Source organism: Cryptomeria japonica, chromosome 4 (genome assembly GCF_030272615.1).
Source record: "Cryptomeria japonica chromosome 4, Sugi_1.0, whole genome shotgun sequence".
Taxonomy (NCBI): Eukaryota; Viridiplantae; Streptophyta; class Pinopsida; order Cupressales; family Cupressaceae; genus Cryptomeria; species Cryptomeria japonica.
In genome coordinates this window covers 375,841,046-375,868,611 of record NC_081408.1, presented here as the reverse complement: position 1 = coordinate 375,868,611, position 27,566 = coordinate 375,841,046, and the positions used below count along the sequence as shown (strand labels likewise).

Sequence of the window (27,566 nt, the reverse complement as noted above, 5' to 3'; positions counted from 1 at the left end):
ACTCGAGGATGTATGTCGCTTCTAGATGAAACATTAGTCACCTAAAATACTGCACTTATTCCATAATCACAAGTTTTCTTCGTGTCATCCAACTTTTTGATGTGAAATTTATGACCATTGCACCACATAGCCTTGTGGTGTTTCACCTGCAAAATGTCAAACATATATAATATGTACATCATTACAATTGGAAGAAAATTAAATAATATGGGTGATTAATATATTTATACGTACATGTTTATCTCTTAAACCATATGCTAAATCAATTTCCCTTTGTGTAACACTGGAATCTCCATTACGGTGAACTTCTTTAACCAATGAAGCCACACCTTCCCATGTTAATGCGCAACCAGATTGTTGACATCGTTGAATTCATATCGTCATCCAATCAAGATTGTTTGCAACATACAAATGTAGTGCATCCCACTCTCGAGCAATTGTACAAAAAATAACTAGAAATTTACAATTGAAGTATATTGAAGATTACGAATAAATTAACTGCAATATCAAATAATTACCTCTCACTGTCCTCATTGTACCTTTCCCCATCAGGTACTCCCCTTCAAATTTGTTAATGGAGTTGGGATCCCAAATACAATCTAAACGGATCTTTGTTGCGAACTTAGGAAGGTATTTGATAATGTACACCATAGTCCGGTATACCATTTATCCCTCCACCATAGAACCCTTAGGATGTGCTCTTTGTTGAACCAAAGACTTCAAAAATTTCAAGTGCCTCTCAACCATCCACATTGACCTTGTGTGTATAGGTCCACACAATTCAATCTCCTCAACTTGGTGTATGAGGTAGTGTTCTTGTGCATTGAAAAAAGTTGAAGGTAGACACTTTTGCATTTCACACATTAGACGAGGAATGTTTCTCTTCCAATATTTAATATCTTCTTTATGGATTTCTTTAGATGACAACCACCTACAAGAGATTCAAGACACAAATATATTAATGAGACTTTACAAAATAATATACAATATATTACATAACAAGTAATATCACTACTTACCTCATGTATTTTCCAAGATCTTCTATAACTTGCTTGACATTATTGTCGAAGTGGTCTGGAAAGATAGAGGTAGAACATATTGCAACAATTATTAAATGATCTTTTTCGTTATTTTTCAAACATAATACAATGAAAAGTACATGCAGTATACAAATATATACTAAATACACAAGAACATGAATTACCTTAATAAAGGTATGCCAATCATGCGTTTTCATCCCTGGCCCAAATTCACTTTTCTTTGTTATGAGATTGTTTATGTTTGCAGCAAATCCTATGGGAAATTGAATTTTTCATATGACTTCTTTTTATAGCAATGCTTTGTTGCTTCGTTAATAACCAAGGAAGGGCACTTATATTAGTCTGGTCTCTATCGCTATTTGATTGAATAATAATTTTCATTGCATGATTGGATTCCTAAATGTCACTACCAATTTTGACAATTTTTTCTTTGTCACGCCTTCCATCCAATATTTTTCATAATGTCTTTGTTATATTCTTTCCAATATGCATAGTATCAAACAAATGCACAATTTGGAGCTGCTCATAGTAGGGCAACCTACACTATTGTCTAGGATAACTCTTTAGTCCCTTTGGAAGGTGGTCATTAATGCCTGGAAGACCTTCACAAGGCATATAATATGTTAAAAAATTTAACAACGGTGATCATCATCAATTACATCATCAGTGAACAAAACACAATATAAAAATATAAATTCCAAACATAAACCATTAGATGGAATGACATTACCTTGACGATTAATTTTATTATATTCCAACTTCCATAGGCGAGGTGTCATTCTTCGTGGCTTTGATGTAGTCTCTTCTTTCCCATTGAAAATATATTTTTCAGTATTTCGATACATAATTTTTGTGGAGGAAGTGCCTATACTCATCAAACACCTGCTTTCCTAAACTTTTTGAATAACGAGATTTCATCTTTGGACCACAAACTGGACATGCAAATTTTCCCTTTGTTTGAAGACCTACAAGATCATGTATAATTGGAGTAAATATGATAATTTTTATATTTATAATTATGCACAAGTTGATCACTATAACATACCACAAAAAATGTGTTAGCCCTGGGGCATCATGAATTGTCCATACAAGCATTGCATGGAATTGAAATTGTCTTTGTCCTATTGGTTTAGAGACATCATACATAGTGACACCATTCTATAACTCCAACAACTCGTCGATAAGAGGCTCAATATATACATTCATATCTTTAACTCGGTACTTACCTAGTTGAATGAACAAAAACATTACATAATTATTATGACCATTTTGCTGCAATATTTATAATTTAATGTGGATGACTATTAAATGAAAAAATACCTGGAACAATCATTGCCAACATTATGTGCTCCCTCTTTACTGACATCCATGGAGGAATGTTATTGTTGATAACAAAAACATGCCACACCGAGTAAGTAGATCTCATCTCTCCAAACAGATTGACACCGTCTGCTGCCAATGAAAGCCTGAGATTACGAGGTTCTTCTTTAAAGTGTGGCCACTTTTCGTCTATGTTCATAAATGCAGAACCATCCATAGGCATTCGAATAATGTCATCTCGACTTCTATTGCGTGCATGGTAATCCATAAATTGCGCCAAGCTTTCGCACCTAAATAATTGTTGCAAACATGGAATAATGGGAATATAACGAACAACCTTGCGAGGCACCTCTTTTATTAGTTGATCTGTTCGATATCTACTCATATGACATTCAAGGCATTTTGTTGCAAATTCATGTTGTTTATGATATATAATATGATCATTGGGACATGCATCTATTGCTTGATACTCCATTCCAATATCTTTCATAATGGCAGATACTTCTCAGTATGAGCAAGGTAGAATATTGGATGGTGGTAACAAAAACTCACCTATCAATCTAAAACCAAAAATATAATTTGTTAATATAAAAAATCTTGATGGTGCATGTTTCAGCCTTTATCAACTATAATGAAATAACAACAAAAATAGATGAAAATAGATGACATATATGATATACCTTAACATACGCGAGATTGTTATGTTGGATAAACCATTCATAACCTTCAAGTTCACCAACAAAAATACAACAGAGAGAAGAGTTGTTTGGGAGCCTTCGTAAAGGGGCCCGTATGCCTTCTCAAGTAGAGGTACATCATGAACAACATCAAAGTCATCTTGATCATCATGATCAGTTGCGCTAGTACTAAATGTGTCATGGATCAATGTATTTGTACCATCATCTTCAATTATATTTTCTGGCGCATGACCATCTTCTTCCATAGGATCATTATCTTCAACTTCGATATTCACACCTCCATGTTCCTCCACTTGGAAAACCACATTCTCCGGGTTGTGGCAGTCCATTTCATGTGCCCTAGGGTGAACCACCTATATAAAAATGATTGACATAAATAAACCATGATCATGATCGTGATCTCATCATCAAGTGATTTGTTATGTATATAAATCGTTAAAACGATGTACAAACTAAGTTGGCCTAGTGGTAGAGAACTTGTGATCTTAAAAGAGAGGTCACAAGTTCAAATCCCAAAGGGGGTAACGTATGTACACCTCATCAGCTTTGGCCCATTACCTATCAATTTTTTTTTTCTTAAAACGATATAATGAACAACTTACCAATGGATGATAATCATGCCCCCTTCAATGTGACCATGCTGCCTACAATGTTTCTCAACTGTTGTAATTAGAAGTCTTTTAGTCTTTAAGCCCTTACAATTTTTGCAAGGACAATAACATTTTCCATCACCTTATCTTTTCAATGTAGACCACAATCTAGCAATTTTCTCCTTATTTTGTTCTTTGTTGATATTATTTGACATGATCTTTCTTCATAGGCAAAAAAAATTGGGCTATGGAAACTTTGGTCTATAACCTTCACAAACTAAGCAAAATGATGTCGCAAGTACGAAAGTCTTCTTAGAACTAGTTATAAAGAACTTGAAATGTTATTTATGAAATGATGTTTCAATATAATATACCAAATTGAAATACTTAAACATAGAAAAATTACAAAATGAACCAAAACCATTGAACATTCAACACAGTAACATCACGAACAACAATCATTGATAGATCACAAGAGAAATAGCTATATTACAACAATGTCAAAGCACTCTGATAAGAATAAAGTAGTGATAAGGTCAGGAAGGTTCACAAAGATTTGAGGGATCCTATAGCCTCTCTGCATCACTAGGATTCTCTAGAGTTTGCAAACTAGGCCAAGCAATAAGTCAAGAGTAGCTACATTTAAAGGAGCTTGAAGGTGACCCACTCCCATCCATCTGTGATTTGGCTCCTGTAAACCAACCATCAACTGGGCAACTTGAAGGTGGCACTAAGATGAGACAAGGCAGATAAAGATCCTCTCAAGGTGCAGATTGGAGGATAGAAAGCTTATCAGAGATTTCTTGGAGTGATAAAAAATGCAAATGTGATTGTGGCTACTTATCAAATGGTTTTCAAGATTCATTTGAAGCAAAAATATGTGTTGTTATCAGATGGTAGATATGAATGAGCTTTCACTTTGACAAATTTTGCCAAAATTTATGCTTCAAAAGTATCTTAAAGAATAACTAGGAATAGTGGAGACCATTTTTGTATTAGAGTTTTTGTTCAGTTTATATTGAACGCATTAAGCAGATTATAAACATTTGTATTCATAACGAAAAGCAAAAGTTACAAAAAAATTGAAATCTACACTATCGACAAAATTCAACCCGATGGTAACACTTAAGACAAGTAGAAGCATGTGATTGGGATAGAATACACCGATGAATTCCATCGGCATAACACACACAAGCGGCAATGGAGAAATCCTATCTTGTCGATAGTCGGTGAGGCTATCGGTAAGACTATTCCTGATGAGAATGTTGGCAAAGCTTATGCTAAGGAGGCATAACATATCGAGAAGAGCTATGCCGAGGGAAAAGACATCGGGGAAATTATACCCATCACTTGAACACATTTTAAGCTATCCCGATGCCCGATGGGACTAGCGGGATAACTCACATCGATCAATAGGAAGAGAGGTCATTGACTTATGTTATCCCAATGAGTAAGAAGAAATCAAGAGGCTGTGAAAATCATCGGACCAACATATGTCAATCAACAGGTAATCTCAATGTATCAAAAAAAGGGAGAGAGTTATGTCGATGTCGCCAAAATAAAATTACATCGGGGAGACCTGTGCCTATGAGCCGTTGTCAAATCAAATTTCAAAACTGAACCAGAGGACTCTTATGAAATGCTTGGATTGGGTTCACACGAAGCTAATTTATGGGATGTTAATCATTGCGAGTTTGGCATCGAATACATTTGTTATATAATTAAAGTTGCCTGACATAAATCTCACATAGTGAAGGAAATTGGCAGAATAGAGACTTCTAATTCGTAAAGGGTAGAGTGAGAAATTGTAGTTGCAGAAATGGAGGCATCTAGTTTTACAGGGAAAAAGAGATCAGCCAAGAGTTCGGAGTCAGGAGCCAAGAAATCCAAAATAGGAGAAGATGCCCCAGTTAGAAAATTGAACCAGGATATGATTGATCAAATGCAAGCGCCTGGTCCTAAGTTTAGAAGATCGAAACAACATCTACCTGGGTAGGATCAATTGGAAGATAGATACACAGATGTCGGGGATGTTTGGACTAGGGTAAGGGGCTATGAATTATTTTTATTTCATTACTTGAGGAGAAATAGGGAGGTGTAGCTCTGCAACCCCTGGGTTACAAATCTAGGTAAGCTAATTGTCCCTAATGTTTTTGTAAATTTGAAAGTTTTAGAGATTCTAGTGAGAAATTATAATTATGTGGGCAGATACATTCAGACTCAAAATGGAGAAGCCTTCATAAGGTTTTTAGTAAACACTATTGAAGTGTTCAACCTAGATTTTGATTTTGATAAACCTCTGTCTTTTGGGGAATTAGAGGAGGAATATCAAAGAATGGATACTACATACCTTAGGTGGAAACTAACTATCCATAAAGAAGAAGTGGGAGAACTTACAAAACAAGATGGACCATCATTTAACATTGATTTGTTCAGACATTACCTTCAGTACACCTATATGTCTTGTGGGCAGTTAGGAGGCGTTGAGGTTCCAGACCTCACGAGTATTGGGCCATTAGTTTTAGCTTCAAACATTCAAATGTATGAACCCAGGCCATTTGATTATGCATCATATTTGGTGGAGAGATTGCATGAGGGTTTTTTGAACCTCGAGGATAATAATTGTCCTAAGTTTAAGTTTTACTCATTATTGATGCATTTAATCTTATTCTATGGACGTTTTAGGGGTATGTAGCCTGAGGAATTGAGGCTTAATGTCAAAAATAGGCAAGGGGAGGAGCAACCTGTTCAATTATGGACTTTCGTTTGGGATTCTCTTTACACAAGATCAAATTATATCAAATTTGAGGAATGGATAGTAAAGCCAATTTATCGGATGTATGGATTTCCTTGTGATGGATCAATCGTAGATGATATTAAAAGATTTTTAAGACCTAAAGATTTTGATGACAAAAAGATATTGAATCATAACTGGGGAGATTGGTATGTCCATAAGGACTTCACAAGTTTCAGGATATATGGGTTTGAAGGAACTCCCTATATGTTGCCAAAATTTGTTCCCGACTGAATAACATACTTGGAGATTGTCAGACAATTGAGTGTCTCAAATGCTAAACACTTTGGGGATCTACATAAGCAAACTTTCTTGCCAGGTACTCTCAGCTTTGGAGATTTCACAATTGTTTCAATAAAATCCTATGATGTAATTGACAAGAAATTAATGGGAGAATTTAATTTATTCAAACATTTTGCAAGAAAGAATTATGATCTAAAAAGGATATATCCACTGCTGCAAGAAAAAGGCAAAATCTAGGTGATTATTTGCATGTGAGTTTGGAAGCGGAAGATATATTTAGGAACATGGAAGATGCAGAGGCTCAAGAAGTGATTGATAACCTAAACAAATAATTGGAGGAGAAAAGACAGAGGTTAATGAGATGGAGTCAGAAGAAGAAACGTCAGAAAATGAACTAGAAGACATTGAAACCATTTCTAGGTCACAAGCAAAAGATGTGGAAGAAGAGTTCAATGAAGATGATCAAATTGTAACTAAAATGAAATTTTATAAAGATGCAAGATTGGATGGACATGTTGCTTTTGTGGTAGATGATGCATTTGTTAAATCCAAAGAATTTAAGTCTTTTCTTTACAATTTCAAAGGCAAAAGGCTGAGGGAGTCTATCCCAAATGTGACACCTGAAAACGAGGCAAAATTATTGAAGAAACTAAAATAGGATATAGAAGCAGAATTGGTGAAAATGACTCCACGGAGAGGGAGACAATTACTGATAGAGGTCGGAGTAATTCTTTTTCCAGGATGGGACCTGAGTGCCTTTTTTATTTTTGATAGTTTATTGCACTCTGATAATAAGGATTTCAAATTGGATATTTAGGAAGTTAACCATATTTTTATTAGGTCAAGGTTTGATCTAGATGAGGAAGAACTAATGATTTGGGCACTGTATCCACCAAACAAGAGACCAACAATCATTGATGTGGATAGGGCTTTTGGACACATGATGAAATTAAAGGTGGGAGAAATTGATCCTATTGCCTCAGCAGATATAGGAGTAGATATTTCCAAATTCAACAGGGCACAAATAGTTAGAGTGGTAAGGGAAATGAATCAGTACAAAGCTATGTATGAGGATGCCATCAGAAGAAGTGGATAGTCTGAACCCATGTTGCTTTCTCTTGAAAAAGTAAAAATGGAAGAAGAAATGTGAGGAATTGCAGCAGGAAATCAAAGAGTTCTCAAACATATGCAAAGTGTAAGAATTGATACTGCTTGTTTCTTATTTAAAAAAAGATTTGAAAATCTCTAGGGTCACTTGGAAGACATTTGGGTTGTGTTTCAAAAAAATGTTGACAATGCAGTATCACATAATAGGATAAAAAATAGTCTGGGGGTCAAGCTGCATGAGAAGAATTTGGAGGGAGCAGATGCCAAAGAGATTGAGAAAATTGAAAGGCTACTTGCAAAGCATGATAAATTCGATGCAAAATTACAAAACGAATATGATGAGTGTAAAGATGTAATCCAACATGGTATTCCTGTGTTAGTTGACCAGAAAGGCGAAATTAAGGATAAGGATAAATGGATTGTTGAATGCCAGAGTCTCCTAAGTGTTGCCCTTGATGCTGCCCATACAAATGGAATAGAGTTAAAGGAAACCACTGCATAGATGGAGCGGTTTGTCACATTGGAGATCGTTGTTAGGGATGTGATTTATGATGCAGATACCTATAAGTCAGAAAAGTATTTGGAGCATATTAAGAACTGTGGCGAAGTGCTTGACAATTAGCTCTTGTTTCGAATGTTTCAAATTGTTGTCTTTTAAAGTCTTATGTAATATGTTTGTTATGTTGGTAGTTGTGTTAGGGTCAGTTAGTTCGTTTTTTAGTTAAGATATTAGTTAGTGTAATTCTGAATGAAGGGGCATGCCCTTTCATTTTGAAACTAAATCCTCATCTATATATATAGAGGATCTTTTGATGAAATGAGAGATAGATTCGGAGATGCAATTATATACAATATTCAGGGTTTATTTTCTGGAAATGCCAAATTGGTGAAAAGACATTGTGCTATATATAATCTGTTGATTATCTTATATTTATTTCAATACAAAGATCAAGTGTTTTTCATCTCTGATGGTATTTATCTTTTTGATTGTTTGATTAGTTCCATGTGATAAATCTATTCATTTAGATTGTTTCAATGTGCTATCCTATGTTATTATAGTTTGGGTTAAGTTTCAGTTTGATTGTCAGTTTGAAGGATTGGATGTCAGTCTTCATTTTGTCTTATTGGTCTTTTAGAGCAAAGTTAAATTCAGTAAGACTAACTGCAACATTATGTCAGGGGTGAAGGCATTGGTCTACTATTGTTTTAAGATAATTTAATCAGGTGTTTTCAGAGTAATCTCAATTAAGAAATTATACTTATAATATAGTAACCTTTTATTTAAAACATTCATTTACAACCAAACAATTCAAAGTTTCCAGTAATTATTTAATTGAAGTGACAATCTCAGGAATCATTTGCCCTCTAATGCACATAAACCTTGGAAACATTTAATTCCAATCAGGCATACTTGACAACAATGGGATTAATACCCATCAAAATTCTCTTCTCAATCTTCAAAACACCCTTACAAGACAACAACTTAATAGACACCAACCATACTTTGAGGAAGACAAACATGACAAAGGCTATCATTACCTTGTAATGAAGCCAATCTCTCCGGTCAGTCTCTTGATATCATTGTTACAGACTTATCCTCCAATTTATAGAAAGATCCAATGGTTCAAATGAAAGTTATGATAATTCTTCCAAAATTGCTACATGATACAAGAAAGACAATATTAAGATAAACTACATAAGATACACATTATGAAGAAAACTAGTCAAAATTCTTGATAACATCAAATGAAATATAGTGCTTGATTAGATTCTACTTTCTTTTAAAGTTCTATATAATACCCAAATTTTTATTAACCCATAACAAAATACGCAACTAACAAATAAAATGAGATAAATTATTCATATTTCAAGCCTCCAACTCAAAATGATTCTGCATGATAGAACCAATATCCATTAGGACTTGTTTCACCTTGTGTTTAATGATGATGAATTCAATGTGTAGGGAAAAATTTATGGATTGGATCACTCGGTAGCATATCATTTTGATTTAAGGCTAGTTGATAAGAGGATGATATATGGCATACTGGTGCTTGGAATTGGGTAGGATGAATGTTAGTAGGCACATGGGCATCTTTTAACACTTTAGTAAGGATCTCTTGATGGATAGATGATAATTTTAAAATATAAAAAAAAGATCAATCAATCCTTATGGGAGACGGACATCTACAACAGGGATTGTGAGGCGTGCTATGGCTCTTGGTCGGTATCTTCTGAATCCATTGGCCATGGTTGCAACACTATGTGGTCCTGGCAAAGAGATATTATCATTGAAGCTTCATTCACTGGAACATTCCTTAGTTTAGATGACAGGTATGAACTTGTCGAACAGGTAGTGGTTACAGTAACCAACCAAGTTGGTGTTGACATAAACCTAACAACATCACATGAATGGATGTTTTCTCCTCTGCAATTTGTAGCTGGCCTTGGACCTAGAAAAAATGCTTCTATACAAAGGGCTATTTTGAGGCTGGAAGGGTTTACAGTCACAGAGAATTGTTGACCCCTCTAGAAGCTATGAAGCGACTTGTCTTTATAACTAGCAGCTGTAGAATGAAGAGGTTAATGAGGTTGAGGATCCATATTTTGCCAAAGCGGATAGATGGCATACTGGTGCTTGGAATTGGGTAGGATGAATGTTAGTAGGCACATGGGAATCTTTTAACACTTTAGTAAGGATCTCTTGATGGATAGATGATAATTTTAAAATATAAAAAATAGATCAATCAATCCTTCTGGGAGAAGAACATCTACAACAGGGATTGTTAGGCGTGTTGTGGCTCTTGGTCGGTATCTTCTGAATCCATTGGCCATGGTTGCAACATTATGTGGTCCTGACAAAGAGATATTATCATTGAAGCTTCATTCATTGGAACATTTATTTAGTCCAGACGACAAGTATCAAGCTGTTGAATAGGTAATGGTTACAGTAACCAACTAGGTTGGTGTTGACATAAACCTAGCAGTATCACATGAATGGATGTTTTCTCCTCTGCAATTTGTAGCTGGCCTTGGACCTAGAAAAGCTGCTTCCATACAAAGGGCTATTTTGAGGGCTGGAAGGGTTTACAGTCGCAGTAAATTGTTGACCCCTCTAGAAGCTATGAAGTGACTTGTCTTTATAACTGGCAACCACAGAATGGAGAGGTTAAGGAGGTTGAGGATCCATATTTTGCCAAAGTGGATACCATTAAACAAAGTGAACAAGAAAATGCAAGGAAAGCAAATGAACTTGCAAAAAAATCTTGATGACAAGAATGAAAGGACCAACCTCTTGTACAGTTGCTGTCAAGCATCTATCTGCAACAATTGTGCCCACTTCCTCCCAATTTTTGAACCTTGAGCCCGCATATAATGATGGCGTGTAATTACTTTTTTTTTTAATTACCATGTGTTCATCGGAATTCCAACATGAAATACAAAATCTACACTATCAACAAAAGTCAACCCGATGGTAACACACAAGTAGAAGCATGTGACCGGGATAGAATACACCAATGAACTCCATCGACAGAACACACACTAGCGACAATGGAGAAATCTTGTATTGCCGATAGCCAATGATGCTATCGGTAAGACTTACCCTGATGGACATTGGCAAAACTAAAACACATTGGCAAAGGTTATGACGATAAAGGGTCAAAGCTTATGCTGAGGAGACATAACATATTGGGAGGAGCTACACCAAAGGAAAAGACATCGGGGAAATTATGCCCATCGCCTGAACACATTTTAAGCTATCCTGATGCCCAATGAGACTAGCGGGATAACTCGCATCGATTAGCAGGAAGAGAGGTCATCAACTTATGTTATCCCGATGAGTAAGAAGAAATCAAGAGGCTGTGAAAATCATCGGACCAAGATATGTCGATCAACAGGTAAAATCCATGAAATTTTAACACGTCGGAATTCTGACGAACACGGGGTAATTTTTGGAAAAAAAACAAACAAATTAATTCGACAAAGCAAAATAAATCTCATAGCTCATCGAAAATGCTCGTCAAAAAACCGCTCCAAATGTAGTAGTGTAGAACTGAATCTGCCTACCATTTTAGAGGGACCATCCAAGACCTTTTGAGATCACAAGTTTGCATTTAAGCATGATTTTCCACAAAGCCGAGCTAGTTGGAGGAGATTCGAATCCAAAAATTGATTGAAGCAAGGATGACTCTAAAAATATTTACTAGTCAAAATCTTATTCTTGGCTAAAAGGGCCAAATTAAATTCCATTAATCTTCTAATACTAAGGCCACCAAGTTTTTAAGGCTAATATACCTACCCCCAAGCAAGGAGATGAAATCTCTTATCTTCTTCAGTACTCGACCATAAAAAGTGCTTATGAATGTTTTCAATATTTTCTATTTTTTTTGAGATCTTTTTGAATAGACTCATTGTCACTTTGTGTTGCCACTATAGGTCTCAATATTAAAGTTACTTTCTAAATTCATATTTAAAAAATATTTATGATTTTTTAAAAAATATTTCAAAAACAAAAAATATTTATTTCTATTTTTAAATTTAGATTTGCATGAAAAATTAAAGCTTTTAAAAAGACTTTCCCAAGTTAATTTAAATTAAATAAAAAATATTTAACTAATTATATAAATAAGATTAAAAAAACAATTTAACTAATTATAGAAATAGGATTAAAAATACTAACATTTTGGTTGGTTATCATGAAATCTACATGTTATTCATTTCACTACAAATCTTTAAACAATACAATAATTTTGATTTCAGTTTGTTGATGATTTGGTAATATCACTATGCATGAAGCAACTTTGTTTTTCTTTTAGTGGAGAAGAACGTAACGGATTATTATTATGTCAAGACTGTGGCCTCTAAATGAAAATTAAGAGCATTAAAAAAAAATGAAAAAATCTTTCTTTATATTTTATTAAAAATAATTATTTAATATATTGTAGTGTATAAAATTGTTATTGATTTAAAAATAAAATAAAATGGTATTCTTCATCATGATCAACCGTATAAAAGATTTGTTTTACATTGACAATATAATCAATTTTATGACTTTTATTTGATATTATTTTAGTTACATCAAAATTATATATTCTACTATGTTTGTAAATGATTTTTAATCTACATACATTTGACTTCGATGCCAATTATAACATGCCAACAACTTAAATTGAACAATAGAATTTTCATTATTGTGACCACCAAATGAAAATATGAAAAAAAAAATTCTTTGTATTTCACTAGAGAATTCTATGTAAGAAATTGTAATGTAGAAATTTCTTATTGATTGTTTAACTTCTAAACATTTATTGTTTAAATAAACTATTCCATAAATAATTTCAAAACAAATTTTTTTCTTGAAATGTAAAATTTTCTAATTATTAAACTTCCATTTCCAAACTATTTTTCTATTAAAATATTGTTTGCATGGGTTTTGGAAATGCTTTTAAAACTTTTTATTATTATTTTGATTAAAACACATTTTATAAAATCTGTAGTGCGTTGCCTTCTAACTATTAAAATTCAAATTGACAATTAGGTTGCATCCACACTTTGTCATTTCCTCCCTAACCTATTTCTATTTTCAATTTTTTTAGGGGACAATTAAATTGTTTGTGTGTTGGACCCTATTTAGAAGTTATTTATTTGTTAGGAAGCTTTCTTCTAATATATAGAGAATTTTAGTGTCTCTATTTCTAAGTACATTGTGCTAGTGGTGAAGCAAGTGTGGTTTTTTTCTACATGCACGACTATTTAGAATGCCCACCACTCTTTTTAAAATAGATATCTCTCGCTTTATTTTACCTATATTTAAATATAGGTAGGCTAGTATAACTTATTGTGTCACTATAGAGTATCTTTAGAAATAATCATCAAAATCAATATTCAAATATTTTTGAAGTTGTTTCTTTCTTATAAAACATTGAAACCTTTTAAATTATAACACTCATGAAATTCTTCAAAACTAGCAAAAATACTTAAAGATACTATTAAAGGGCGGATACACATAAATATTCATAATCTTGTTGACCAAGAATTACATTGAATGACTCTTGAAAAATATAAGTTTATAGCATTTAACTAATATAGTTTATGAATGTGAGATAGAAGACATATTGCTCTTGAATTTAATATTCATAATCTTAGTGACCAAGAATTAAATAAATTGACTCTGGAATAATATAACTTCATAGTATTGATAAAAGACATATTGCTCTTCAATTAAATATTCATAATCTTATTAACCAAGAATTTTATAAAATGACTCTTGAAAAATACAACTTTATAATATTTATCTAACATAATTATAATTGTAAAATAAAAGACATACTACTTTTAAATTTAATATGAATTTTTTTTAATACCACAGAATTAAATCCAAAGCATACTAATTTACTATCATATATATCTCTTAAAAACCTATAACTACTTATACCCTATAACTACTTATACCCTCAACCATTTGATAATTGATAACCCATTCATATTATTTTTATATCTATACAACCAATCATTTGTAATTCTGACTCCGGATGGAAACGAGGCAAAAGGAAAGGGAAAGGTACATTTTTCACCATTACGAAACCATAAAGTTTTTTTTGTCTTTTGGACCCACGACTTCTTCCATTGGAAGGCAAACTAAAATATTCGTTTTCAAGACTATAGCATAGTATATTAGAAACCCAGCACACCAATTTATCCTGAGATGTGTGTAGGTAGCTCTGTCTGAGACATCAGCGTGAACCATGCTCCGGAATTCGCCGTGGACGACTACCAAGTGTCTATCTCCGTCTCTCTGTGGTAATGGCAGGACTCCCTACGGATTTTTTCCCTGGATGAGAAAGCGCTCTTTATCCAGGGCCGACAGGTGCAAAGTTCGGTTCCCGCAGAGGCAGAGGGCTCTGCTACTCTGTAGGAGCTCTTCTCATCCCAATCAACATACCCACGAATGGGATGAGCACGATGCCGACTATGTGGAGGGCTACGTGGTTGATTCAGGCAACAATTATACTCAATTCCATGTTTGCCTGTTTTTTTCATTTCCTCAATTCGTTTTCCCCTTTTGTTTGTTTGGATACAATTCATCTAGGTTGCTCGTATGATTTTTATGAGTATGCTTTTGCATCTTGTATCTTCAATCAGAGTAGAGCAAAAACTAAGTGCATCTGGTCTCTGCATTCCTACATCATAAGGAAAGGGATGATGTCTGGATCTTTCCGTTCGGTGGAGTTAATACCCCTAGGTCCTTGAGAGCTTAGTTAAAAAAAATCTGATTATCTGTGCACCTGGTCGTGGGTTGTTTACTGGCATTAAACGAAAAAACTGAGTGCATCATAGAGGGCATACCATCCCAGCTCCCAGCTTTATCCGTTGTAGGAAAAGCAATTCAAAATGACACCAGGTCGATTTCATTGTCGTGACTACCTCAAATTACATTATAACATAGAAAAAAAACAGAGCTTTAAATATGAATATAAATTGTCAACAGTACAGAGCCTTTTAATAGTGTAAGTGCCGTGAATCATGGTCATTGTGCGCAGAGAATTGCCATCTTGACGAGCAGAGGTAGAGTGCACAGTCCAGCACTTGTTCATCAAATCTCCCAACCTATTCCAATTACCATCACATCATTGAGAACCTTCCTAAATATCTTCAGGCCTGGGAGAATAACAGATACCCCTCAATCCAGGAATACAAATCAGCTCATCTTGGTTTGTTAACATTTTATTTTCTTCAGGATTTGTGGGAATTAGCATGCTTCGGTTCTGTTTATGGGGATTTAGCGGGGGCTCATTTCCTTTTATGGCTGCATTGTTGTGGCAAGCTTGGCCCAGTGGTTCACAGGTGGGATTTGAATCCACATATATATTGTGGCAATTGCTCTGCCTTACCTCTTGGTCACATCTGCTGGGCATCTTGGTTCATTAACATTAATACGAACATGTTTCTTCTATTAAAACCCGGAGCATGAATCCTCACGGCTGTTGTCCTACATTGCGTTGGTGTTTGTCTGGAAATCTGTTCTCCTACCAATCTCTTTCACTTCTAAACATATTTCCATTTGATTCAAATTTCTTAGCATTAGAAGCAAAATGTGGCCTAGTGCCTTTTTTAAAATCCATGTTATGACTGTGATTTCTGATTCACATTCTTTGCTGATAATATTAAGTTACGACTTTTGCTTTTTTTAATGGGAGTCAATTATATCCAATTTTATATATGTGAGCGAATTTTGGTCATTATTGTATAAATTTGATACTTAATGGAGATTCATGGGTATCAGTAGCACAGTTTGATTTTCATTTGTGTTCTTCAGCACTACTTAAATTTCATGCATTCAGGATTCAGTTATCCTTCATATGGGAATTCAATTCTTTAATCATTATTTTGCATACTCAAGAGTCCGCAATTCAATTTTTTGAGAAAAGTGCAATTTATTTTCAACTTGTTGGAATCTTTTTTCTTCTAACGTCTTCTATTGCTAAGAATGCAGAGCTTTTGAAGCATCAACAGCTAAGGAAACTCGAACTTTCAGGGGAAGAGAATACTTGGCTCTCATCTAACCTGTTAATGCCACCTTTCAATGAAGCAAAAGAGTCCATGGCTGATCACATAAGTTCAATTGAACATGTGTTTCTTCGGCACTATAAGGAACCTACGATATTTCTTAGAATATCTTCTGATAGCAGTCTCTTATTTCCAATACTTGTTGGTAAGTAAATATTTTCTTCAGCTGCTTCTGATATCAGCTTTAATATTTCAATTATAAAACGTGTTTTTATTATTTTTTAAATCCATTGTTTTTGGTAAACTATAAGTAGGGTTACAGACCATAGACCTCCAAAAAGTTGACTGAAAAATATAATCCTTCAATTGACATTATTCTTTGATCAAATTGGAACATGATATTACAAGTGAATGATAATCACCTTCAGCAACACAACTTAGAAGTCACTGCTATCTGTTAGAATTAGCTATGGAGGTAGCTATTCCAAATCAAGATGGTTAAGAGCTAATCACAGAAAGACAAGAAAATTAAAATGACAGAATAACAATATTCTATACAAAGGATGCAATGTGCATACAAGAGAGAGCTTGTGAGAGCAAGAGGATATATATAGGATATATCACCAAGAGATGCCAACGTACAACCAATATGGAATGATAGGAGATGCAATCACATGTATAGTATATCTCCACCAAACAAGGAAATCACAAGTGCCCTAATTAAACTTAACCAACTAGGTGTGAATAGGACATAAAATGAAACCAGTCTAATAAAAGACATTTTCAAACTTCACACCAACACCATCACAATCCCGTCATGAAATCTACTTAAAAAACAAAAAGCTGTCCAGCCAAATATCCTTGAAGACAACGTTTGAATCCATATCTGTAAGGAGATTCCTTTAATATGAAGGCTATTTCCCTTTCCACACACTTCTTTTATCAATACCACCTTATACATTGGTCAAGTAGCTTTTTGGTCTGCAAAACTCGCTTTTAACACACCATTTCTTTCTTAACTTCTCTCATACTCCAAACATAAAAGGAATATCAAACTTGTTTGAATAATAAGTGGAGAAAGTATTCAGAAAAGACATCCAGATTCCATGCCTTTATATTGTAGCACTTCTTTCATCTCATTTATCTTCAATTGTCATATTAATGCACAAAAATAAATTTATTACTAGATTTATAACACATTTTTTCATCCTCTGGGTGCAAAAAGGAGTACAAGAGTACAGGATCGCAGAATCACTTAACTGAGGACTGAAATCCATTTACAATTACCTTGGATCGGACAACCAAATATTGATGGATGACCAAAATTGAAAACACAAGAGAAGAATACCAATTTGAAAGCGGTCCAGTCCCCCATGAAATAATAGAGAATGATCTCACGTCCAACTGGACTTTCTTTCTCACATTTTCCCTCTTCATTACAGCCTTATACAATTAAACCAGTAAGCAAGGAATGCAGTAGATACATTTCCCTCATGCTTATCACTCATCTCGCATTCCAGTTGTTCCAAATTCTTTTATCATAAACAAAAACAGGGCATAGGAAGGGGAATTTTTAGTGCTTTTTTAATTTCACTAAATAAGGAAAAGATAATAGCAGATTATGTTTCTGTTCCACTGTACCTTAACAGTTCACACCCTCTTCTGAAATTAGATATTTCCCGCTCCTAATATTATCCATATTCTCTTCAAGTAATGCTTCTTTGAGATGTAGGAAAAATGAACCATGGATAGGACCTACATCAGCATTTTAGCAATATGACAATAATGTATTACCCTCTAATTTAGGTTTTTTTTTCATCTAAATAACAAATTACTATCTGAGCTAAAATAAAAATAAAAGTTTATTTGTCTGTGCTAACGACTGTTTGCATTTCAACATAGGTAATCACATAGCAATTATGATTTAAGTCCTTAAGGAAATATAGCTCAATATTTTCTATACCATAAATTTATGTTTTGCTTAAATTGGTTTTGGTTCAAGTGGCAAGATCTCATAGTTATACTCCTAAGTTGCTGGTTCTGGTTCTGATCCTGGTTTGGGTATGGGGCTTTACTTTTTGGATCCAGCAAATGTTTTTTTTGGGTTTGGGCTCATTCTGTACTATATATATGTGTGTGTGTATGTATGTATGTATGTATGTAGTGTTCCAGTTCAGTTTTCTAGTGATGGTTTGACTGGCAAGTAAAGTTATGATGTTCTGAGTTCAATCTTGTCTGCTGGGTTGGTTTTTATTAGAATAATATCTTTATTATTTTTTATTAATGGTCAATTATGTAACATAATGTACATATTAGTTAGTTTCTATTTTTCTTCTGTTTACGATTGTTTCTTTATAGAAACATTGTTTTTGTAATTCTTTAAATGATCGTTTGATCATTTCATTAATTCATTTAGTATTTTACCAAAACATGTTATTAGAGTGGAAAAAGAAAAAAAGAATGTTTTTCTAAAATTTTGAAAGAAATTTTTTTTGAAGTTTTTTTGAAAAATGATTTTTTTCTGGTAAAATTCATGGAAGTATTTTTTTTTCTAGTTGAATTTCAAGGGTTTCCATTTTGTTTTTGATCACGATTTTTCTTCTGGGCCTGCGACGTGAAATATTTCGCGTTTTCCTTTGGTGTTTTTGGTGGGTTAGCAGTGATAGCCGTGTTTTTTTTCCACAACTTGCGTGACGAGTCTCCGTTATTCATTTTTGGCAACGGATTTCGTGTTTTTAAAAAAAAAATAACACGCGATAGCTTCTTTCTTCTTTGTGATGCGATTTTGCGTTTTTTTCTGCTCTCGGCCCGCGTTTTTCCGCGATCTTTTGCCTGTGATTCATTTCGCGCGGTGCAATTTTTTCCTTTTTTATTTCTTTCCGCGACCCGTGACTTGCAACAGAAATCTAGTCTTCTTCTTTGCGCGCGATAGTATTTTGTGTTTTGTGGGTTTCTGCCTCTTTCAACCTGCGACCTTGTTTGGCGCCCGCGACCTCTGTTTTGGTGAAGTTTAAGTTTTTTAGAAAATTTTGTTTTGTTTTTGCCGGCTAGGGTTTTTGCTAAACTCTCTGATTTTTTTGCTAGAATTAATTTTTACCAGCAGGTTCTTTGTGGGTTTTCCCATAGTTTTCTAGGTCTTCGTCAGAACGGGATTTGTGCCATCTGCAATTCGTTCTTTCTCCAAGTCCGTTCCTAAATCTGCCTCAGTTTTTGTATTGGGATCCGTGCCTTGGGTTATGTAATCAGTTTTCGCCTCTTTAGCGATTCTCATTTTTTGTGCCTTGGAAAGCGTGCAAGATGGTGTCTTTGACCAACATAATGTTGGAAGGCAATTAGCAATTTAACGACAAAATTTACAACACATGGAAGCAGAGGATGATGACAATCTTTGAATATCGTCGCCTAGATGATCTCGTTCTGGGTAAATAGACTCGTCCTACCACAGTTGGACAAGATCAAGATAAGTTTGATGAGCGCAACCGGGAAACGATCATGCTTATTGTTACTGATGATCAAATGCCTCAAGTGCCATCCGACAAGACAACTGCAGAGATTTGGACTATTTTGAAGGATCTCCATGAGACATTAGACAAGAGCCATGCGTTCTTCCTGAAGAACCAACTATTTTCTATTATGATGGATGAGCGTATGTCCTTATAGGAGCATTTGACGAAGATTAAGGACATTCGAGATCAGCTGGAAGCAATTGGTTGGAAAATGGAGGAAGAAGATATGGTAGTTATCATTCTGAAGAGTACCTAAATCCTACGAGCACTTTATAGAAACGCTCAACATTCCTTCAACGAATGTTGATTTGAAATTTCTAGAATTGTGCACCAAACTTTTGCAGCAAGATCGTTGGAAGCAACAGTTTGGTAGTAGTGCCACTTCATCCTCCTCAGAACAAGCTGTCGCAGCCAAATCCTTTCACAAGGATAAAGGCAAATCTTGGTCATCTCAGCAGAAAGGTCTCAGTCAGTCGTAGGATAGCTTGAAGAAGAAGAAAGTCTAGTGTAAGTTGTAACTACTGCCACAAATTTGGTCAGTTGATAAAGCACTGTCAGAATCAGATAGCTTCCAAATAGCGGAAGTAGGGAGGGTCTCAACGTAAGGCCAATGTTGCAGAGCACTCAGAGCAGAAAGAATCTGCATTTTACGCTTTCATGGCGAAACGACCTGCAGATCATGTGAAGTCTTTTGCTTGGTACATAGACTCCGGTGCATCTCAACACTTCACTCATCGACGTGACTGGTTCACAGACTTCTCACCTTTCACTGATTTAGTAATTTTTGGAGGAGGTGAAGAGTATACTGTTGTCAACAAGGGCAATGTTCAGATTCAGTTTGGTGGGAGGAATCTCATTTTCCTCAAGGTATACTACATTCCTGGCATGGGATTGAATCTTCTCTCTGTGAGCTAGATTATGCAACATTCTACTCGACTTGATGTGGTTTTAAGTTCACACAAGTGTTCGATTGTTGATCGTGCGACTCGCACTACTGTGGCTGGTCTATACAGATTTGTGGATACGGGTGATTCTCTTGAGCATGCCTTTGCAGCTAAATCATCTTCTATTAGCAGTCTTTGGCATCAACAGTATAGTCACTTGAACATTCATTATCTTGCTCAGCTTGTTCGGGAGGATCTAGTTCTTGGCTTACTTGAGATTTAGACTCAAAATCATCGAGTTTGTGGAGCTTGTCAAGCTGGGAAGCAACATAGGACACCATTCAAGGATGGCGACTCATGGCGAGCCTCAAAGGTACTACAATTGGTTCATCCCGATGTATGTGGTCCAATGAATACACCTTCTATTACTGGTTCCAGGTATTTCTTACTTTTTGTTGATGATTTTAGTTGTAAAATGTGGATGTACTTTCTTAGACAGAAATCAGATGTGTTTATTGTATTTTAGAAGTTTAAGGCTTTAGTAGAGAAAGAGTTTGGCTGTCCCATAGTCACTCTTAGGTTAGATAATGGGGGGGAGTTTTGTTCTACCGCTTTCTCCAACTAATGTGATACACACGACATCAAATGCCAGTTAACCACACCTTACAACCCTCAGCGAAACGATGTTGTAGAACGTTGCAACCACACTATAATTGAAATGGCTAGGTCAATGTTGGAACATAGGAGTGTTCCCAAGAAATATTGGGTAGAAGCAGTATACATCATAGTTTATCTCCTTAATCGGTCTCCAACACAGGCTGTTAAGGGGAAGACTCCCGAGGAAGCCTAGACTAGTCACAAATCTAGGATCAGTCAGATTAGTCATCTGAAAGTCTTTGGCTCTTTAGCATATGTTTGGATTCCAGATGCCAAGCACTCCAAGTTGGATTCAAAGAGTCAGAAACTTATGTTCACAGGGTACAATGACAACCACAAGGCTTACCGATTGATTGATGTAGAAACTAATCGTCTCATCTTTAGTCGTGATATTGTCTTTGATGAAGAACGAGGACTTTTCAGCTATCCTCGTCTGTGCCAAATTTTGAGGATCAGCCTTTGAAGGCTATTGATTTGGGTGTTCGTCTTCCATTTGGTTTACCTGATGGGAGGGATGATGCAAAATCTGAATTTGATGATGCACTACTTGAATTTCCTCTGGATGATGTTAATCTTCCTCCTGTTAAACCTGTTCCAGATTGTTACATCCCATTTATGCCCTAGTTGTTTTATGCAATATTTATGCGATGCTAATTGTGCCCTAGATGTTATGTTATAATTGAGTGATGATGCCCTAGACGGTATTTGTGTCAGTACAATGAAATGACGACTTACAACGGTTAGATTGATGTTTTGATATTTAAGATGTTTTATTTATGTTAATAATATTTTTCGAATTGTCAGAATTACGACAAGATTTCAGACTAATTGATTGAACTGGGCCAAGTGTGTGCAGGAGTTCGTCGCCTTCGAGAAGGGAGGAAAAGTATCATCAAGTCAGGAGGTAAAGGAAACAAAAAAAACCCAACGCCATCTGAAAACCCTAACCTGAGTCAGGTAAACGTATGTTGACCTTGTTAGACCTTGTTAGCCATTGTGCCAGGTAACCTAGAGGGTCAGTGCAGAGAGTTTAGGGTTCATAACCCTAGGTTTTGTCGCTTCTCGAGGTAATTTTTAATTATAATTATTATTATCATTTAATTAATTATTTCATTAATTATTAATCAAATTTTAGCTGTGACTAATGTTTCTTTTTATTGTATATATATATTTATGTATATGAATATATATATATTACATATATATCTTATGTGAATACCTGGGTACGAGAGTACGTATACATGGTCCTATACGTACTTCCACAGTCAGGTATACATAAGATGTATGGGTCGTATATATATATATATGAATATGTATATTTAAATCAATTAATAATATTGCAAGACAAGGTTTATTTTAATTAAATAAATTAATATTTTGCCAACTTTAATTGGCAACTCAATAATACAAGTAAACGATTTTAGAGGGGGAGACATGTAATTAAATCTCTCCTAAAGCCGCTAGGAGAGTTGGCTTGGAATATTTTGATAGTGTTGAGAGGAAATAAGTTTTTAATAAAACATTTTAATCTTATTCAACACTAAGCTCATTACATATTTCTCATTCAATGAGCAAGTTATAATATTTTATCGAGCATTTTAGAGGAATATGAATTAAAATTTATATTGTCAAACTTCATTGAATATCGATAGAAAAAGGGAGAAGATATTTCTATCGGGCAGGAAGGGTGAACGGCAAAGCTTCTCCAGGAAGCCAAAAATGCTGTCACGTGAAGGGCATGAAGGAATTCTGCGTGATTCATAGGGCGGATTTGGAGATTTCAGCCTGGTATTAGGGCGACAAAAAGGAGGATTCACGTGTTTGGCAATACATAAACCATTTTAGAGAGAGAATGAGGAGGGTTGTGCATTTTTCTTCTACGACAGGGAAGAAGGGTTTGCTCGGCATTTTCAGGGAATTCAGCTTGTGTTTCGAAGTAGAGAGGGTTGCAGTGTGGAAAGCTTAAACCAGAGATTCATCTTCTTAAAGACAAACCGGGTCATGATACCCTTCTTAGACTTGCGATTTCACTCTTCACTCTTACCATTGTTTCTTATTTTCGAAAATATACTGGGAGGAATGCATAAACGTATTTGTTGTATGTAAATTGCTGGAAGTTTTAGAGAATTTCTTGGAAATTCATATGGGGTTGAAACCCTTCTGCATTCTTATGAAGTATATTAGTTACTGTTTCTGCTTAAACAAATAATAACCAGCATGATGTAAATTTTATGTATACTGTGTAGGGTTTTGGGTAGTTTGAAATTGAAAAGGAGATATACGTATTTCATCTGCCATTATTTCTGCTATTAAATTCAGAATTAACTCTGTTCCTGGAATTTAAGAAGAGGGTTAATATAGTTTGGGCTGTATTATTTTTCTAATCTCCATGAGAAGATGTATGGTATGCATACATATGTATTTGTATATATATAGAGATATATATATATGCAAATAAATACGCATAAATGCCGCATATCTTAGAATTTCCTTTCTATCTCTTAAATTCTGATTTATGAAGTGAAAAAAAAGGGCTCTGAAACTGTACTACTAATTTTGGGAAAAAGGGTTTTGAATGTTGGCAATATAAAAAAGAAATTATGTCCTAAATTTTGTTATAACTACTGTGAAACCCTTCTTGAACAGCAGAACCTCCGTTTCCTTCATAAAATATGTGGATAATCTACAATTATCTGGAATTCATAATTAAACTTCTGAATCAACTTTATATCTATTCCTGGAAGTAAAAATATACTCATTGATGGGAATCTATGACTCTAATAGCAATCATCTTGGGATTTGAGTAAATTTTAAATTAATAACCCTTGAATAAGTGCGGTTGTTAAGTTTGCTTAAAGTAAATTAAGCCGTAAATGTTAGGTACCCGAAAATACTCATCGTACATGTGAAGGTGCGGGTATAGGTGCACATTTGCACACATACTTTGACATATACCGGCAAGTATGTACCAGTGTGGTTTATAACTGGTAATACTTGATGTATATGTAAAGGTATTTGTGCTCGTGTGTCTGTATATGCGTACCTTAGCACGTACTGGTAAGCCTATTCCAGCATAGTGGTGTAGACTTATACCATTCAATGGAAGGGTGTTCATAACCGAGACAACTTAAAGAAGAATTTGACCTCGTAATCAAGTTATTCAGAACTTTCTTAGACTGAGAAGGCAGGACAGCTCTAAGATAAAATTATCTAATTAAGATTAACCTCTCTAGTTTAAGAAATTAACCTATACCCTAGCTTAGGAAGGCAGTGGGTAGAAGAGAACCATTGTACTTGATGCAGTTAGCATCACTATTGGGAGGTCACTCTCAAGATGCCAGGACAACAGAGACATGTCCGACAAAGTTATATTCCGTACTTAGGAATTGTGCGTACAATCTGGCGGCTCTTATGCCCCCTATTTTTCCCAAGCCAGGGATTCAGTTGAAACATCATAAGTCATTGCAGTCTTGAATGAGAAAGAAATTAATGATAACATTTTAGAGTACTGTAACTGATAACAAATGAATGCTAAACATAAATTTGGCCTTAGTTCCCTTCTGAGTTCAGTTGAACTCCTTTGAACATAGACTTATTGCAGTCAAGAAGGGTGTAATTATGATTTCACTCGCAAGTGTGATTGCAGCTATTGGATACCATTGGGTCGAAAGGGTCCTCATACCAAAGCGTCGATCAAGATGGTTAAGTTATCTTCAGCTTGGTAAGAAATGTTTGACTAGAATAGTATTTCAGAGCTCATAAATGCAGATGGGCATAATAAACATTATGGGAGCACTTAGTCTTTTAGTAAATATTACCTTAGTGAGAAAGGGGTTGATAGGCAAGGGAGCTTAGAACGTTTTTTTTAAGCTAATAGTCCTATGTATAGAAATACATAGCTCCTCAGCCTTAATGCAGTTGACATTCAAGCAATATAAATAGTTTTTCTAAACAGTATAGTAGCAGCACAAATGCTCTCAATACGCACAAAACATAGAAACTAATATTGATGGGGGTGCTGACAATCTGTCATCTATCTCATCTTTCCCTCACTAAGGAAGTTATTTAGTTTTAACCATGCTTCAATGAAATTAGAAGGGAACAATTTTTATCTAAATAAAATAAGGTCTTTAACCTCAGGATGAGGTAAAGTACCAGCCGATAAAATCAAATATGCCAAGCTGTGGTGAACTAATGACGATTGAGATTCATGTAACCTTTATGCGCAAAAAAGGCATCGTTTGTTAATCATTTGTAACTTAATGGTGGATGCTAGTTAATAAAGGCCGAGTATGGGCTACTTTCCTTGTGTAAATAACATTGAGACTGTGCGGATTACAAACTATTCAACTATTGTACTCCAGGCTGGTATATTTGTACAGAATTTTGGTTCATGAAAAGAAGAAGGTCAGTGATTTCTGCATATTCATTAAACTTGGATTCATCCTTGTTCTCGTGAAAGAGCAGGTTGCTAGCTCAAGGGCACAAGTATGAATTTCTGTATTAAATTAATGTAAGGTTTGTCAAGAAAGGTTTCATTCTTAAGAGTATAAGTCATCTCGAGTTTGTTGAACAACAGGGAAATTTTGAGTCCAAACATGTATGGTAGCCAATGGGCCTCATAGAGTTAGAATGCAGTAGCATAGAGACAGATTTGAGGACTTGGTCACCTACAGGAATTCATTCCAACCTAGCAGGATGTTAAACAATTGACTTCATGTTTGCAATAACCTAGAAAATCCCAGACATGGAGACGATACTTCTGTAAACGTCAACTAGTATGTTATACAGATACACAATCTAGTCAGAGGTCATACCAGTTAGGGGAAACCTATAGGGTATGACCGACTAGGGATTTGTGTAGGATTATCTTCAGTTTAGATCGCATTGAGTTCATCTTCTTGTTACCTTCCTGCGAAGGGCCAGGCCAATCTAGTTGGATATGGCATGGGGGACTAAGTAGTCCGTGGTTGGGCAGAAAAGCGCCCTAATGATACTTTCCCTCCTCACTGGTATCTTGATAAAGTTGTGAAGTTCAGAAGTTAGCATCAGATGAAAAGTACCTTCTAAACCCTTGCTCTTTCAATTAATGTAATGTAAATTATTTCCTTATCTTACGTTTATGTTTAGTTTAGATCTATGGAAATACTTTTAGTTATTGTTATCTTATTGTTATCCTAAAAAATAAATAAAAAAAAATCTCTTCCTTTATGTTACTTTGCAATGATTATGTTAACGACTATATTTGCAACGGTTACATTCGTTTCAGTTAGTTACATTTTTGAATAAATGTTTCCTTTAAACTTTTAGCATGTTACATAGATCTTGTTCTAATTATTTCTCTTGCATCTGATGTTGGTTCTTCTACTCTCCGGCCTAAATGGTGGGCTAAGACCATAAGTGATCTTCATCATGATGAGCTCATCGAGGGTAGATCTTCCAAAAACAAGAGCAAGCAGCAAAATATATTCAACTTTGCTCTCATGGCCAACATTCATAGTATTTTTGAGCCTCAAACATATTCTGAGGCTAAAGGAATTCCTGAGTGGGAAAAGGTTATGGAAGCTGAGCACCATAGTCTTCTAAAGAATAACACTTGGGTCCTTTCCGATCATCCTCCAGGGAAGAAGCCCATTAGCTTCAAATGGGTGTATAAAGTTAAGTACAAAGCCGATGGAACCCTTGAAAAGTACAAATCTCGTTCTGTTGCTAGGGGGTTCTCATAGAAGGAAGGCATTGACTATGAGGAGACTTTTGCTCCTACAGCCAAAATGAGTACCATTCGACTTGTCCTTGCTTTAGCAACTCAGTTTGGTTGGAAAGTCCATCAAATGGATGTTAAGAGTGCATTCCTCAACGATGAGTTGTAGGAAGAAGTCTACATGAGGTAGCCTCCAGGGTTCAAGGTTGCTGGAAAAGAACACCAGGTGTACAGACTGGTGAAAGCACTCTATGGTCTGAAACAGGCTCCTCGGGCTTGGTACATCAAAATTGACAAGTACCTCATAGATAATGGCTCTTAGAGGAGTCCATCTGATTCTAGTCTGTATGTCAAAAACATTGGTGGTGATATTCTTCTTCTTGTTGTCTATGTTGATGACCTCATTATCACTGGTAGTTCGATACTTTTAATCGATTAAATCAAACAGAGTTTGTGTCAATCCTTTGACATGACAGACTTGGGACTTCTGTACTATTGCTTAGGTGTTGAAGTTTGGCAGT

General features: G+C 35.1%; 1 protein-coding gene across 2 annotated transcripts in view; it reads left to right on the top strand.

Annotated features, from left to right (window-relative positions):
* Positions 1–14,439: 14,439 nt before the first annotated feature.
* LOC131047444 (bifunctional nuclease 2) overlaps positions 14,440–27,566 on the top strand; it is a 161,494-nt gene continuing 148,367 nt past the window's right edge. The window contains exons 1-2 of one of the 2 annotated variants that reach the window (XM_057981344.2): positions 14,440–14,788; positions 16,284–16,502. In XM_057981344.2, the coding sequence (XP_057837327.1) occupies positions 14,536–14,788; positions 16,284–16,502 (472 nt within the window). In that variant the 5' untranslated portion in view covers positions 14,440–14,535. The remainder of the gene's footprint in view (positions 14,789–16,283; positions 16,503–27,566) is intronic. The other variant, XM_057981334.2, reaches the window with a different exon arrangement.